The sequence below is a fragment of the Macrobrachium nipponense genome, chromosome 29, assembly GCF_015104395.2.
Source record: "Macrobrachium nipponense isolate FS-2020 chromosome 29, ASM1510439v2, whole genome shotgun sequence".
Taxonomy (NCBI): Eukaryota; Metazoa; Arthropoda; class Malacostraca; order Decapoda; family Palaemonidae; genus Macrobrachium; species Macrobrachium nipponense.
In genome coordinates this window covers 48,199,396-48,215,697 of record NC_061092.1, presented here as the reverse complement: position 1 = coordinate 48,215,697, position 16,302 = coordinate 48,199,396, and the positions used below count along the sequence as shown (strand labels likewise).

The 16,302-nt window shown below is 40.2% G+C and overlaps 1 protein-coding gene across 2 annotated transcripts in view; it reads right to left on the bottom strand.

Moving 5' to 3' along the window:
- LOC135206270 (histone demethylase UTY-like) overlaps positions 1–16,302 on the bottom strand; it is a 265,727-nt gene that overhangs the window by 33,033 nt on the left and 216,392 nt on the right. The window contains exon 4 of one of the 2 annotated variants that reach the window (XM_064237687.1): positions 660–767. The exons of the other annotated variant lie outside the window; for it this stretch is intronic. Within the exon in view, the coding sequence (XP_064093757.1) occupies positions 660–767 (108 nt within the window). The remainder of the gene's footprint in view (positions 1–659; positions 768–16,302) is intronic. 2 annotated transcript variants of the gene reach the window in all.

The window sequence follows — 16,302 nt, the reverse complement described above, 5'->3', positions numbered from 1 at the left end:
ACCACGAGAGAGAGAGAGAGAGAGAGAGAGAATGTTAAAGTGCCGAGCCAATAACAACTCTTAATGAATGTGGTTTGATATCGAGTGCTTTGTCATTTCATGTATTTTACAATGGCTGTTGTAGAAACGAAGCGCCATTCGCATCACTATGACACCATTGGTTATTGAGTGAGACACATTCGGCAACAATGTGTGCAATGAGGCTTTCTAGGATTTGCAGCTGAATATTTTAAAAATGTTCACCGTTACTGATGAGAGAATTAATGAAGGAACTGCTGGAAAAGGAGTACAGGAGAGCTTACAACTCCATTATGTACACAGAATTAACACATAAAGGTGATCTGGAAGACACATGTGCAGTAGAAACTAAAAACAGAAAACTACTAATATCCACGGAAAAGCGTGCGAGTGGGTCCTACAGGAGAAAACAATAACAATGGAGACACCATGTAAGAGAAGAAAAAATACTATCAGTCTTTCTAAATATAAAATCTAAGTATACGTACATAGTAAGTACAACACACAAGCTATATATACATACACACATACATACATACATACATACATACATACATAATATATATATGTATACAATATATATATAACATATATGTATGTATATTCTCTAATTAGACAGAAAAACATGGCAAAAAACTAACTTGTTGAGGGCGGGTATCGGCAGTTGCTTAGGTCGGTTAACATCATCAACCCCGAGGGAGGAGGTGGTGGTAGAACAAGAGGTTATGGAGGAGGAGGAATCGAGCTGGCTGCGAAAGCAAAAGAGAAACAAACAAAACATTTGTAACAGCTCTACTATCGGGACGTGCGAATGATTGGGTGTCGCAGCAGTAGCAGTTTTCTATGCTACGGCTCCAAACACTGGCCTACATATTAAAAAGGCACAAAACAGAAAACGCGACTAATTCCATATACTCTAAGGGATGGGGAGAGATGACAGAGCCGCGTTTTCATTATCACACCACTGACCCACACGTGCACCTTACTATGATGCTCTATTCTTGTTTGGTGATCAGACCACAAATTAATATAAAGGGAACACCATATTCTAGCTTGGAAATAAATTGCAATAGTGGCTCCTAATTATTCTAACTATTATCTGAAATAACTGCCTGTACATGTGGACAGCTAGTAATGTCAATGGAAAGGGAGTACAGTATTTTCAAAATACAAAAGATTCTAATTCAATAATACTGAAAGCAATTAAACCTCGGCTGATATATGTTGGAGTAAATCGATCACAGTTATGTTTGATTTTTTCTGAACTCTACTGGCTTGTACTCTGTTCACAGGGATACTTTCAGTCACTAAAGGCATTGAGAAATTCAACTTTTAAGTACTTTCAATATTTATGAATGAACATCTAAATAGGCAGACCGCCAGTGTGTATAGTGTATATATATATATATATATATATATATTATATATATATATATATATATGTATGTATTCAATTATGAGCATAATAATTCACAATGCTCTCACACTTAATATCTACCTCTCACCCACTTCTTGATCCACAAAACATTTCAATTATGCCCAGAGAGAGAGAGAGAGAGAGAGAGAGAGAGAGAGAGAGAGAGAGAGGGGGGGGGGGTGCGAGAAGGTTTGAGAACACCAACCCCTTCACAGAGTGAGAATAAAGGGTTTAGCAGAGCAGAGGGGTTGGGGGACACCAGACAGGGCTAGATATGGGAGGCAGGGAGAAGGGGAAGAGGAGGGAGGAGGGGAAAGGCAATGAGTAAAAGGGGGTATCCTTAGGTGATCCTGCATCCACAAACAATAGAGCTTTGAGCAGATGGCACGCGACTTGCTCTCCAGGACAAGCACAACACAACCAACCCCTCCTACTCTTACGTCTCACCTTTGTTAGAAAGAAGCTTTTGTTGTGCGAGAGAGAGAGAGAGAGAGAGAGAGAGAGAGAGAGAGAGAGAGAGAGAGAGAGTTTTCATTGTGAACGTACAATCTGTCTTGCAGTCACTACAAGAACAACATCATGCAAGAGGTGGGGTGTTCGATGAAAAAGGAGTTTAAAAACAACTGATGAAGACCCCGAAGGTGTAGTTGTGGTTGGACTGCTTTTTGTTCCCCGAAATGTGGGAAAGAGCAAAGGAAGCTGTCAATCATAATAATACTATTACACTAATCTAACAATAAGAGTTGGATGGTCATGACGTTCACCTGAGTACCCCAGTATCCCTTTATTTATTAAGCTTGTAAAAAAGTGACAACTTGCGGCAGGGAACTACCTGGCGCCTTTTCGCCAGTTTCCATGGACAGTAAATGAGGATTGACACCATTAGGGGCCTTGGCAAAATAGATAAAAGAATAATCCTGTCAAAATTAAGACATAAGTCCTCTTCCGATGTATGACAATACAGAAGGCATTTCTAGACAAAAGAAAAGCCCTCCGAAGAAAAAATTATTTATATCCTCCGAAGAATGGCACAAATGCCCTTACAAGACCGCAGATAAATCTCATTTCAGAAAAACTAAGAAACGTTATTTAAAAATAACGACATATGCTACTAATTCCCTCTAAAAACCAAAATATAAAATGCCTTCCGTATAACAAAAACCGGAATGACCTTCGGATAAAGTAACAAAAATGTCATTTGACCGCCACTCACGTCCTCAGAAACAAAAAGGAGTTTGTGGAACCTTCATACAATGAAGAATCAGGATTATTACTCGACACACCTACAATGTTCCTTAGGGAATGAAATACAGAAATGACCTCAGACTATTACAAATGTTGCTTATGCAATGTCAAGGTAGGAAGTGCCAGAAATCGATCGAACTGATCAGATTTAACATTTATCGTCTCGCCACAATTTCTTGGCGACTTACCACAAATAATGACTTCAGAGGATTCCAACTCATTCAACTGCAAGTCAACGTAATACCTGCTCTACCATACTTTTATTGTATACAAACCTCTAAATTCAAAAGAGAAAATTAATATCTAAATAAATTAATAAATAAAACTGCTTATGGAATTTATGAGTGCTCTAATCATAAAGGTTTCCTTCCCACTGCACGGAGTGGCTTTCGCAAAAGATTTGGCAACTGCATTCTCAAGGGCCATCGACTGCCCTAAAATGAAGCCACTGCAGTACATACTTACTGGGTCCAGCCGGTGGAAAAGGAAATGTGTACCCAAAAGCAATCACCAACGACAACCGGCAATAAGTGTTTTCAAATCTATCACAAGTCCATAGCAATGCACAGGTTTCTGAGCAAATATGAATTCCACAACTTGACAAACGATGACGCCACGCAGCACGAGTTTCCCGGAATCACCTATAGCTACAACTAGGAATCTACATCGAGTCTACGGACGATCTTCTCTAGCGCCCGACTGCTGCCCGCCGCCCCTCCTCCACACATTTTTCTCCTCAGCGAACCTAAAGCCGGGGCCCCTCGATGTACCCTTTCCGTCTGCCTTAGGTCCGTGTCGTCTATGTATAGGAGAACGAAGAAACAGCTCTCTCTCTCTCTCTCTCTCTCTGGAAAACAACCAACCGGTACAAAGCGAACAATCGTTTTTTCCAGATTACGGAAACATCCTTAAAGCTGATTAAGACAAAAGGCTGTTTCCATAAGGTAGTAAGTACATTGACTGTCCGAAGGAAATTGCCGTCTAAGAGCAAGGGAAAATCACCAAGACCTTTAATAAGTAAGAAATGTGAAAGCACGTATGTGTGCGTGTGTGATGTGTGGTTGGGGGGGAAGGGGGGGGGGGGGGGGGGTGGGGGGAATTTGAAAGTGATAACGACGGTTTATGACTCCGACCAAAAGAAAAAAGGATGGTCAGTTTATGACAGAGAAATAGCTCCTACGGGTGGTTTCGACCTAGCGGGGTAACTACCACACCTCAGGCCCTTTCCTTTCATGTTAATATAAACTTTGACGGAGCAACAATAAACGTCTAGTTTATCTACATTCTAGCTGCACCCTACATCAATCACCTGATTACAGGGTCACATAGGTACAATGATTTATTTATTTATTTATTTTTGAGAGAGAGAGAGAGAGAAGAGAGAGAGAGAGAGAGAGAGAGAGAGAAGAGAGAGAGTTCTGAAAAAAAAAAAAAAACACTCGTATCAAATTAACAATAAACTTCTAGTTTATCTACATTCTAGCTGCACCCTACATCAATCACCTGATGACAGGGTCACATAGGTGCAATATATATATATTATATATATATATATTATATATATATATATATATATATATATATATTTTTTTTTTTTTGGAGAGAGAGAGAGAGAGAGAGAGAGAGAGGAGAGAGAGAGAGAGAGAGAGAGAGAGAGAGATTCTGAAAAAAACACTCGTATCAAATTAACTATTGAATGTTGACAGAACCATCTCTCGTCGCATACGTCCCCATAGAATTGCCATAAACTAGAATTTTAAAAACCAATGTATCCAGTAGAAAGCAAACCTGGACTACCTCTATAAAAGACGACACAAACACATTCTCGACGGCACTATAGCCAAACTCAACTCATGGTGGTACACGTGACCAAAGACACGTTTTCCACATCTCCCCGACAACTCACTCCGACGTTTCCCTCCTGGTCCCCGCCCTCTCTCTCTCTCTCTCTCTCTCTCTCTCTCTCTCTCTCTCTCTCTCTCTCTCTCTCTCTCAGAGAACTGAGAGATGAAACTCACTATCATACCGGCGAAGATATAAAAACTGATTGGCACAGCATGTAAAAGATTGAGGATAGAGGCATTTTCATTTTCCTGTAGTAAGAGAAACCATTTATAGTTTTCAAGATTCGTGACTGATATCATTCACACTACCATTCTGCATCTACTACATAGCACTTCCGTACCGCCCTTTCCTTATACACACTAGTTAAGTCAATTTTTCCCTCTCAGACAGAATCATCAATGGCTGTTTCACCCGATTACTTAAGAACGCTCATGGCTGTCCGTTTGTCTAGGTACCTGACCAAGAATGTGACACCACAGAATGAGGTCAATTCAGTTAGTTTACGATTTTTCTTTTCTTTTTTTTTTTTTTTTTTTTTTTTGCGGCCTAACTTACATTGTCGTAACCAAGGTCTAGACGTTGGTCGTAACGTCCAAAGAATGGCACAAGACTGGGGCAATAGACTCATCCCAATTTACAGAAAACTAAAGAGGAGTGACTTTCGTATGACGTATTCAAACGAAAACAGAATGAATAAGAAGAATGCAAATAAAAGCACTCTGTACATCAATGAGTCACGGGACCAAAACAATTCAATAACAGAAACACCCAAGAAATACTTTACTACACCATACGGGAACAAAAAGCCCATTACTCGTCGTAGTGGATGACGAGTTCACAATGACATGAATAAACCTAATCATTAAAAACTTGGTGTTCCACAAGAAACCATAAAGGTTGCGTTCTATACACGGCTTTCCAATTGCACTGCCCTTCGCAGACGACATGCGATAAAGTGCGGAACTGAGAGAGAGAGATAAGAACACGCTCCTTATCTTTTATCAGTCGACAAATAATTGGACTATGCTCGCCTGCTGGCATACTTCATCTGATAACGCCAATGAGAGAGAGAGAGAGAGAGAGAGAGAGAGAGAGAGAGAGAGAGAGAGAGAGAGAGCCCGACTCTTTTTTTCCTATTTCCGGAAACCTTAAAACTGCAGAGAAAATCTCTCCTCTTTTTCTACCCAGGGGATCTACGTTATTACATCATCCCTTTACTGTCTGGCTGTGGAGGTTACTGCAGTGAAGAAGTAAAAAAAAAAAAAAAAAAAAAATCTAAATGTACTAGACGTAAATAAGGAAAGAAGGTAAAGGAGAAGAGAAAGGGCTGAGATGGAAAAGCTAATGAATTAAAGAAAACAGATACAAAACGACCAATCATCTGATTGCTGATCTCGACACAGCAAGAGGAGGCAGCCTCGCGGGCGTCATAGAGTAACACATGACTACACGAGAGATGAGGCTATTCCAAGATTAAGAACCTGATTTAATTGTGTGTGTGTGTGTTTATACATGTATGTATGTATGTATGTATATGTGCATATATAAACACACGTACATGTGTGAATTTGTTTGAATTTGTTTCGGAGTTTTCATTCTGCACAGAAAACAAGACTAAAAACAGGAGCAAAGATCTTAATCCAGAATCCTAATCCGACATCAAAGGCACCGACTGCACGAAGGCAGTACAATGAAGCTTCCGGGGAGAGGGAAGGACCCAAGTGGAAGGGGAAGGGCTGGAAAGGGGAGGGGAAGGGAGGGGAGAAGGTAATCAATAATCCCTTTCCCCGTCACACACATGTCGAGAGGACCAAGCAAATTTTAGGCTACGGAAAGCCAAACGTTGTAAGGCATTTTGGAAACAAAACTGTACAAAAGCAATCCTTACATTAATGAGTCTCCGACTATGAAAACACCAGAAGCTAATTCTAGCACTCAAATGAACCCAGATCTCATTAAAACTATGATAACAAATAATTTCCTGGTTACATATACATTTAATAAACAACACCTCTATACAATAGCGTCTCCTTATAAGGAGAAAATATTTACTATGCCGAAAAAAAGGGTGGATAAACGTTTGCAAAACTAATTTACAATGAGAGAGAGAGAGAGAGAGAGAGAGAGAGAGAGAGAGAGAGAGAGGTCCAAGCACAGAGGGGAGAGGGGAATTGGGAATATGCTACATATATCTGAAAAGACGAGTAAAAGTGGAGGGGGTGGAGAGGTTTCAGCTTAAAGGTTAAAGGTCAAGAGAGAGATAGAGAGAATTTCTTTAGGTTAGAAAATAATATCATCCAGGAAGTTATTATTTCCGTATGAGTTTCTTAGGTCGACAGAGCAGTCGAGACAAATGATAAAACCCGACCTAAAGGAATCTCTCTCTCTCTCTCTCTCTCTCTCTCTCTCTCTCTCTCTCTCTCTCTCTCTCGGAGATTCTTCAGTAACTACCCGCACACGCAAAAGTCGGAATTTCAGCTTACATATTCTGGGCATATGCAGTTTCAGAAAATATAGATGAATGAATAAAGCCACAACATACGACGAATTCAAACAAGTGCAACCACAAACAAAGAACCAATCACATTCCAAAGACCTTGGAACCAATGACCTTGCTGTCCTTACTTCTGGACGAGTCGCAAGATGTTTGTTTCCAACACACACTTAATTTTAAAAGTGAGTAAACTTACAGGGCAAAATCGTGCTTCACAAATGCCGCGATTTTTGCTAACACAAGACAACCGTTAACACATTCGTGAGAAGAAATGGAAACATTTTCAACGAAACAAGAGTCAATATAAGCAACAACCCACAACCATTTCGTAAAAAAATGTTAACATTTTAAACGAATAACAGAGTAAAAATAAACAATAATCCGACCCACAACCATTTCGTAAACAAATGAACACATTTTCAACAAAAATAGGAGTAAATATAAAGAATAATCCAACCAACAATTATTTACAATCACATCTAATACATACAACCGCACGCATTTCCTAAACCTAAACGACGCGAATTATCATTCCTGAGTTGTCCATCCTTTTAAATTCCCGCCACTGGGCTCCGTCCTTGGCACCGGTTCAACTCCCGAAAACGGCTGGGACAAGGAATCATTGTACGGCTGGCCATTCACCGGCTGCGTCATTCACACACACAAAAACACACACGACACGAGGCATAGTAATCAAGAAGTCGCTCTTCCTTCTCTCTCTCTCTCTCTCTCTCTCTCTCTCTCTCTCAGTGGAACTATTTAAGATGCATCTGATGAGGAATTTCTTTCCCTGTCTATCGACAACACTTGTTATGGTCTTGCTGAATATGAAGAGAGTAATTAATTAAATGTGTTTCATTTTCGATTGTTGGGTTTGTTGTTACCCAACAGTAGAAGTCAATTAACACATGACAATTTAATTTTGGCTGGCATGGCCGTCCTGGTTGAAGGAAATTATATCAAATATACTATGATACTTTACCTATTTCAAACAGAAAAAAAGGTGAGTAATGGGCTTTTCGCTAAAGACGGTTTTAGGAAGTTACTGCAATTATCTCATGAGTACAAACGACAGACTTAAATCCTATCGGAATAATGTTAATATCTTCCTGCAATATAATGAGCAAAAACTCCCGCAGAACACCAATACACTCAGGCATAAATTCAACAGCTTACAAAGCTTTCATAAAATACAGCAATCACGGAGCTAAGATTGCAGAGTGCGTTCATCAGAACTTGCAAACACAAGTCTTTGAAAATTTGATAAAATCCTTGACGAAGAACACTGCTGTCTATTGAGGCGCTGAAGCGTGGCAAAGGATGATGACAATGCAAAACTCGTTCTCTTTCTTTCTTTCTTTGGAGAGAGAGAAAGAGAGAGAGAATTATGGTAGTTATGATGACGACGATGACGGGGATTCAGGTGAACATAAGGCATTTCCGCTGGATGTACACACACACACACACACATACGCAGCAGCAGAAGGGGGAGGGGGAGGAGGAGGAGGAGGAGACAGGATGCATTATCGACCACCAGCCTCTTATCATCCTCATCTCGCTTTGCCCTCCTTTCTACACTCTACCCGCGAACCCCTATCCAAAAATCCCTCTCAGAGAAACAAAAATCCTTAACAGAAAGAACGCCAACATCACCTGTAGACAGCCCCCTCTTGATTTCTTTTAAAAATAAAAGTCAGGAAGGAATCCTAAATTTCAGCCCGATATCATCTCTCTCAAAATTATCTAACTGCCACAAAAACATTTTTCAACCACATCTCTCTCTCTTTCTCAAACACACACACACACACACACACAAATCAAGAGTACTGGAGGACAGTCAACACAAGTATGACAGACATGTAAAAGCCAACGATGCAAGAACGTATAAATGCTGAGGATTATGTTACAATAAATAAGCACGAAGCAACCAACTTACTTAAAATACTCACAATCCCAATTTCCCCCCGGCAAGCACAGCAATCGAGTGTGACATCATCAGACTCTTATAGAAGAGAACAAGTCCACAATTTCTAAAACGTTGACCTCTCTCTCCTTCATTCTCACGTCTTTTAGAATGGTCGGTTTTAGATACACCGAATGAAGGGTTTACATATATGAAAAATCATAACAGTATTTCTAATACAATTTGTGAAAATATACATATATATATATATAATATATATATATAATAATCTATATATATATATATATAAATATAGTTTTTTTATATATAATTGACCTATGAAAACGCCAAAATACAGAAAGTAAGTACTATATTTCAGAGACTGCTGTCTCTCTTTTCAGGTAGGTAATTACCTACCTGAAGAGTCCTCTGAAATATAGTAGTTACTTTCGATTTCTTGGAGTTTTTATGGGCTCCTTTATTAGATGGAAATGTGTAATAGAACATTTTTAACAGTCAAATATATCCTATACTATATATATCCTATATATATATATATTATATATATATAGATATATATATAATATTATGATAGTATAATATATATTTAATATAATAATAATTATAATAAACTATATTTATTTTATATTATAAATATATTTTAATAAATTATAAATAATTGGGGGCCTGCAACATTCTCTCTTATCCTTACGTACCGTTGTTCTCTTGGGTAGGTGGCTGGGTATCCAATGTAAAAGGAAGACGCCCGGGTGACCAAGCACGAAAGTCCTCTCAGGCCAGCAACGAGTGAAGTGCTGAGCAAACGGACTGAGAAGGAAGGAACCTGACGCCTTTCTGAAGGCTTGAGGATTCCAGGGAATAGTTAAGGAGGGGAAATGAGAAATCCCTGGAATCCCTATCGCTCACCTTCCTTGGACTCTAAAGGGCAATAGAAGTCCAACCCTTTTTCTCCATCCCACGCCTATTGCATTTGCATTATGTGGTCCAATTCTATATTATTCTTCTTCCTACCTGTTGCCACCACTCTCGCAAGAGTGGCTGCCGACTCATCGAGCATGCGCACAAGCGAGTTGAAATCTGAATGATCTAATGCATCGCAAACAAAACCCAACTCAAATATTATCGTATTGCTTCACCAATGATGCAACAATTATGATGTCCCCCGAAGTACTCGCGAGCAATCCAGACGAAAAAAGGAAGCGGAGGAAGGCGGGCCGAGTGAGTGGGGACGTGACAACATAATAATACGAAGCCCTCACTCGGATCCACTGCATAAGGCCAACATAACGCCGAACAAGATCAAATGCAGCCTATTTTGCAAATGTTCACTGCATCTGCTGCCGTCGAGTGAAAGGGCAAAACGAGATCGTCGCCTTGATTACACAGGTGCGAATAACGAGTTACCTGCTCCCCCACCCCCCCACCTGCCTGTGAAATAAAACAGATTCGCTTTCAACTGACGTTCACACGGGGGATGAGAGAGAGAGAGAGAGAGAGAGAGAGAATGTTGCCATCCCTGCTTCCTTAAAAAGACGTAGCATAATTATAAGCTAAGCGCGCGTTCTAACTGAATCGTTCAAGAAATCAGTCCCTTGAAACAACGAGTCCCATAACGTCATCGTCCTGATTCTTACGTGACATGTTTCACCACAAAACGGCCCCTAGAGATATATTTTTCTCTTTTCCCTAGGCTCCCGCAGCAGAAACAGTAGTAGACATAATAAAAATAAAAAGGAATAAACAAGTTCCACTAATCTTGCCGACATGAGAAGGCACAGAGAAGCTGGGCATAGTACTTCAACAAGAACGTTGAATCCTGACTAGAGGGAAATGCTGAAACGTCTCATGCTGTTACCTTGTGTGTGTAAACATATCTCAAAAAGAAGGACGCAAATATAAATGCAGTTAGAAAATGCCAACACCACCCTGAGATCCAGAACACCTAAGACGCTCGAACAAAAAGCCAACGCGCGCATAAAGAAGTGACCTCTATATTTGAAGGAGTAAAAACACAGTAGAAAATCGCACACAGAGAGAAAGGGGGGAGACACACACAAACTAAAAGAGTTTTAAAGAGGCTGAGCTCAAAAGCAGTAGACTTCACTCCTCCTCCTCCTCCTCCTCATCCTTTCGCAAAGAAGGAGAGAGACTCGTACCCTGAGGGCCCGAGAAGAGAAGAGAAGAGTCTGAGGTCGACTTCAACAGACGTTGCTCGAACGTTGCATCTCTCACTCAAACCATCCGTAAAGAACTGTCCCAAGTGGTACAGGCCGCCAGGGAAAATAATTTATGGAGTAAAGATAGATTTTACTATCATCGATCTTCACTATCGATGATTGTAAAACCTAAATTTGGAATAGCAACAGATAAATAGTACGGATTTAAAAGGGTGACGAAACTCCAAGATCAGTTTTCAAAAAGACCTTCAATATAAAAGACACATTAATTCATACAGAAACTGAAAAGGCGACTATTCAAAGCTTCAAAGAGAAATACTAGAAGACTACAGTACTGGGGAGGGCGATTCACTCTCGCATGCAACGTTCAAAACATGAATGGACTAATCAAGCGAAAAATCAGGTATTCCTATGACCTAGACTCAAACTGCTATTCTTTCTGAAGATTTTGGACAGTGTAAGTATTCAATAAATAAAATGCACGTTAAAAAAATATCAATAAGGGACTTGGATGAGAGCAACAACATCCAACGATGTAAAGGCATACGAATGACTACCGAAGTGTCATTATTACCCAAATGAATGTTAGGAAGAATAAAAAAACAACGAATTAAAAGGACCATAAACAAATGAGATCAAACAGATTGGAGATCGAGAGAACGAAATAAAACTAAACGGGCATTGCGTAATGAAAATGCTAAGTGAACACAACACATAAATATAACGAATAAACCTGGTTATGGACAATTAACGTAGGAGCTGAATTGTTTTTGGATAATATACATGGCTAGTCAACTAAACACACACACACACACACACGATTCACTGAGTGCTGGAGGATCCAAGAACGGAGGACTTACGAGGAATCTTCACCAACTTACGACTTCCTGCCCACGACATCCCACGCCCAGTACCCTAGAACAGCACTATACCCATCCTTCACATGCCATAAAACCTCTCTCTCTCTCTCCTTTTAATTTACTGCACTCTCTTCCTTCGGTAAAATGACCCACCAATCCATCCTCCTTCCCCGACGCACACAAGGAGGAGTTCGGTTGGATCTGGTGAACCAGAGTCGCTCCTCCCCTCCAAGTCTGTCTGAAATGCAGTTGCTGGTATTTCCAAGCAAGATGGAATCTTGGTCCCAAGGTTCCTCGCGCGTGACCACGCTTTTCAGCAGGCTGACGCGGAACATTTTATGGCTTTACAGCCACACATGACATTCAAAAGCTCATTTAAAACTAAATACGTGCCTATGAAAATTTGACCAAGTGAAGCAGTTAATAATATTATTAAATCAAGTTGCAAAAATAGTTCTCAACACCGAAAGAACGAACGAATTGGACGCAAACGTGATTTTTTTGCACTTAGGAAAGCATCCAGAAGATGAGGAATGACAGAAACGCTGATCTAAGCTCACTGCATTTAGTCAAAAAGCTATCTCAATATGGAAGCACAGCTGACGTCACTTCAGAGAAAAGTTCGGGAGTATTTCTACTACATTCACGCAAAAAAAAAAAAAAAAAAAAAAAAAAAAAAAAAAAAAAAAAAAAAAAAATACAGCAAAATTACACGGAATACTGAGAATGAGAATGAGTGGATCTACAACGACAGGTATGCAAACTTCCATATTTCCAAACTTCCATTCACCTTGAATGACCCACTATGAACTAATGGCAGAAAAGTTCACATAAAAGTTTACCAAGAGTTGAAACGGGACACCTGAACCAACTGGATATCACAACTCGCAAATAATGCGGTTTCCGTTCGTATCACGTTAAATTCCGACCGAGTGCAAAGCCACTACTTCCTCCAGTAATACTGAAAACGCGCAAACTTCACACAATGAGCGGACAGATGGGCTTCAAAATCGCCCCCGTCATAAAATATACTTAAATAAACAACGGTTCTAAGACGACAAATTCTTGACTTGATGACACACCTGCAACAGTAAACTCCTCCTTACCGACTGCGAAGAAGCAAAGGATACGCGCTGGTTTATACGTCTATATATCGCGTATATTCGTAAAGGTGACACGAGGGCATCCTATTTTGTAAATCTCAACGCTCTTTTGTAAGAGGAACGCATGCGCGCATGAAGCAAGCATCAGGTGGGCTAGTGACGACAACGTGCTTGCGTGTATAGGTCGGGTCATGTGGGAGACCTCATGCAAAAGAGAGAAAGAGAGCGATACCAGTGTAAGGGGGGAGGGGGGCATGGGAGGTGTGTGTGTGTGTGTGTGTGTGTGTGTGTGTGTGTGTGTGGTGGGATTTAAGTTGTAGCTCAGAGCGTGCATTACACATTGCATGCCGCATATTACAGGAAGGTTGAGTAGGAAAACGGCAAAAAAAGGTGACGGTTGATGAGGGACAGAGAAGGGGGAGACAAGACACAACAGCCAGAAGAGAAAACAGACACCACAGAAGACGGAGGTCATGTAAGAAGAAAGCAAACACCTAATCCCACTTGGTTCACATTACGAGTTTGTGCGTAAGTGCGTATGGCGCACGTGACATAACCTTACTTAATAACATTCCTGTTAAATACAAGACATCCAACGGTATTGTTGGGACCTATTAACACACCTTCCTTAACACTGTAGGCATTGACATCAAGATTCAGACCTGCACGACGCCTTGGCCTACATACGATATACAAACGGTAGATTTTGTTTCTAATTGTTGACGAATGGAGATGATAATAAACTAAATTAGTCCTGTACTTAGAGAGAGAGAGAGAGAGAGAGAGAAATATATATATTATCAGTCTTGTACTTTGGATGTACTGACAGAGAGAGAGAGAGAGAGAGAGAGAGAGAGAGAGAGAGAGAGAGGATGCACCCGCATATCGAGAAGAGAAAAGACCGCCATCCTCAATGGTTACATCTCCATTCGACCTCGACTTTACTTATTGTCCTTCAATTGAAGAGCGGAGAAAGAGAGAAGAGATAATGGAGGAAAAAAAAAAAAAGAGAGGATAAAAGAGGAGGAGGAGGAGGAACGCATTACTTCCTGTAACACCAACTAAAACGTATTCCAATAAGCTTCCTACACAGTCGTTTCGTTCTCAGAAATACCGAGGCGTTATTGAGCGAATACACGTGTTATTCCTCTCTCTCTCTCTCTCTCTCTCTCTCTCTCTCTCTCTCTCTCTCTCTCTCTGTGAGCGTTCGACCAGCAAGAATACCTTTACTTGGAATCCATCTTGAACAAAAACATCATTTATTACTCACCGCATTGTTCCTATAACTACCTCCACCACTACTACATATATAATATTATTATATTATATAATAATAATACGTAATAATAACGCCTGCCAGTCCCCTCAACCCAGCAGGTGAAGAGGATACATGACAGACAAGACAGGAGGAGGAGGTTAGGAAGGGTGCGCAGGAGGAGGCGGGCAGGGAGGAGGTAGGAAGGAAGGAGGAGGAGGAGGAGGAGTGCGCACGTGGAACTCTTCACAGCAAAATTCTCCACAGATTGAAAGGAAGAAGAGTTTTGGGTCAAGGCAATCGGAAGGGGAAGAAGATTAAAAATGAGGAGGGAAGTTACGTTGGAAAAACAAATGATAATGCCACGAGGGTCTCTAAAGAAACGAAAGAAGGGCGTGTCTGACTTAATGTTACATTCTGGCATCTTCCTGAATTAAATGTAGTATCACATACTTCATCACTTCAAGGTACAATAAGATTAATTATTCCGACTTATTCTGACTGAGTACGGTAGCGTGTTGAGTTCTTCTATGTAAGACAAATGTACACAGCTATCTAATGTCCCTGATTTAAAATTCAGTAAACCACACAATCACGCAGTCGATCTGCTTTCCTTTCGGTTCTCAGGTACTATTATCGAATGAGGTTGATATATATATATATATATATATATATATATATATATTATATATATCTATATATATATGTGTGTGTGTGTGTGTGTGTGTGTGTGTGTGTGTGTGTATGTATATATAATATATATATATATATATATATATATATATATATATATATATATATATATATATATATATATATATATATATATATATATAACCAACAAACAACCCCTAACATCAAGTTAATTTTCCCGGTAAATAGCTCACAAATAGAAAGAATTAGATGAGGGAACGAAGCAGATCTGTAAAGACGGGTTCGATGTACTATTAACAAGAGTTCTGCAGAGGTACAGTAAATTAAGTGGTTCCGTTGTCTATCACATCTCCGAAGATACCAATCAGAGTAGAGATTCATTCGCTTTTCTTTGTTGCCGAGTATGAGATGGCTAACAGGTTGGAAGATCAAGCACTGCCATTAAGACAACCCTCCTCTCTCTGTTCTCAAGATAATAAGTAGTATAAAAAAAAAGCTGTGTAGATGAAAGCAGGGTACGATTTTTATAGCTTAAAGGTTGATGTGACTGATTATGGCTACTTAACTGGCGTCACGACATCTAGGTAATTGAGGCAGCTACCTTTAATACAGAAATGTTGAAATCAGGCTCAGAGTCTTGACTGATGCTCACTTATCGCACAGTTGTTCTAGAAATGCTTTTTAGGCGTCAAAACTGCCGAGAATGATACTTCACATGGCAAAGTGCAAGAGCAATGAGGCAAGACCTCTGCACTGCATCCACAGGTGCAAAACCATCATAAGGGAAAACGAGGTCTTCCATCCACTACGAATAAACGAGTCGCCATCAGAGACAAATTGCATTTCATATACCATTCCGACCGACGTGACAGCTAATCCCCCTATATCTAATTCAATTCTCGTCACTAGGCATTGCGTAAGAGTACAGACAGCGTCGCAGGATTTTGTTCGCTCTCTTTCTCCCACAGCTTCCTTTGAACCTCGTTTAAAGAGCTGCGCTGGGATCAGGTATGTACTACTATGTGGTCGGGGTGGGGGTGGGGCGGTGGAGTGGAGGGGTTACTAACAATGAGCAGAGCATAATACAGTAACATATTTCTCTCTCTCTCTCTCTCTCTCTCTCTCTCTCTCTCTCTCTCTCACACACACATTATATATACACATATATAATGCATTCAATACAACAAGAATATCAAAATATCAATAAACGCTAAGTTTGACAGTATAATTACCACTGATAAAAGACTTACGACGTCATGAACGACTGTCCCTTCTCTCCCTTGCCAGCCCTACATAGTTTGCCAATTAAA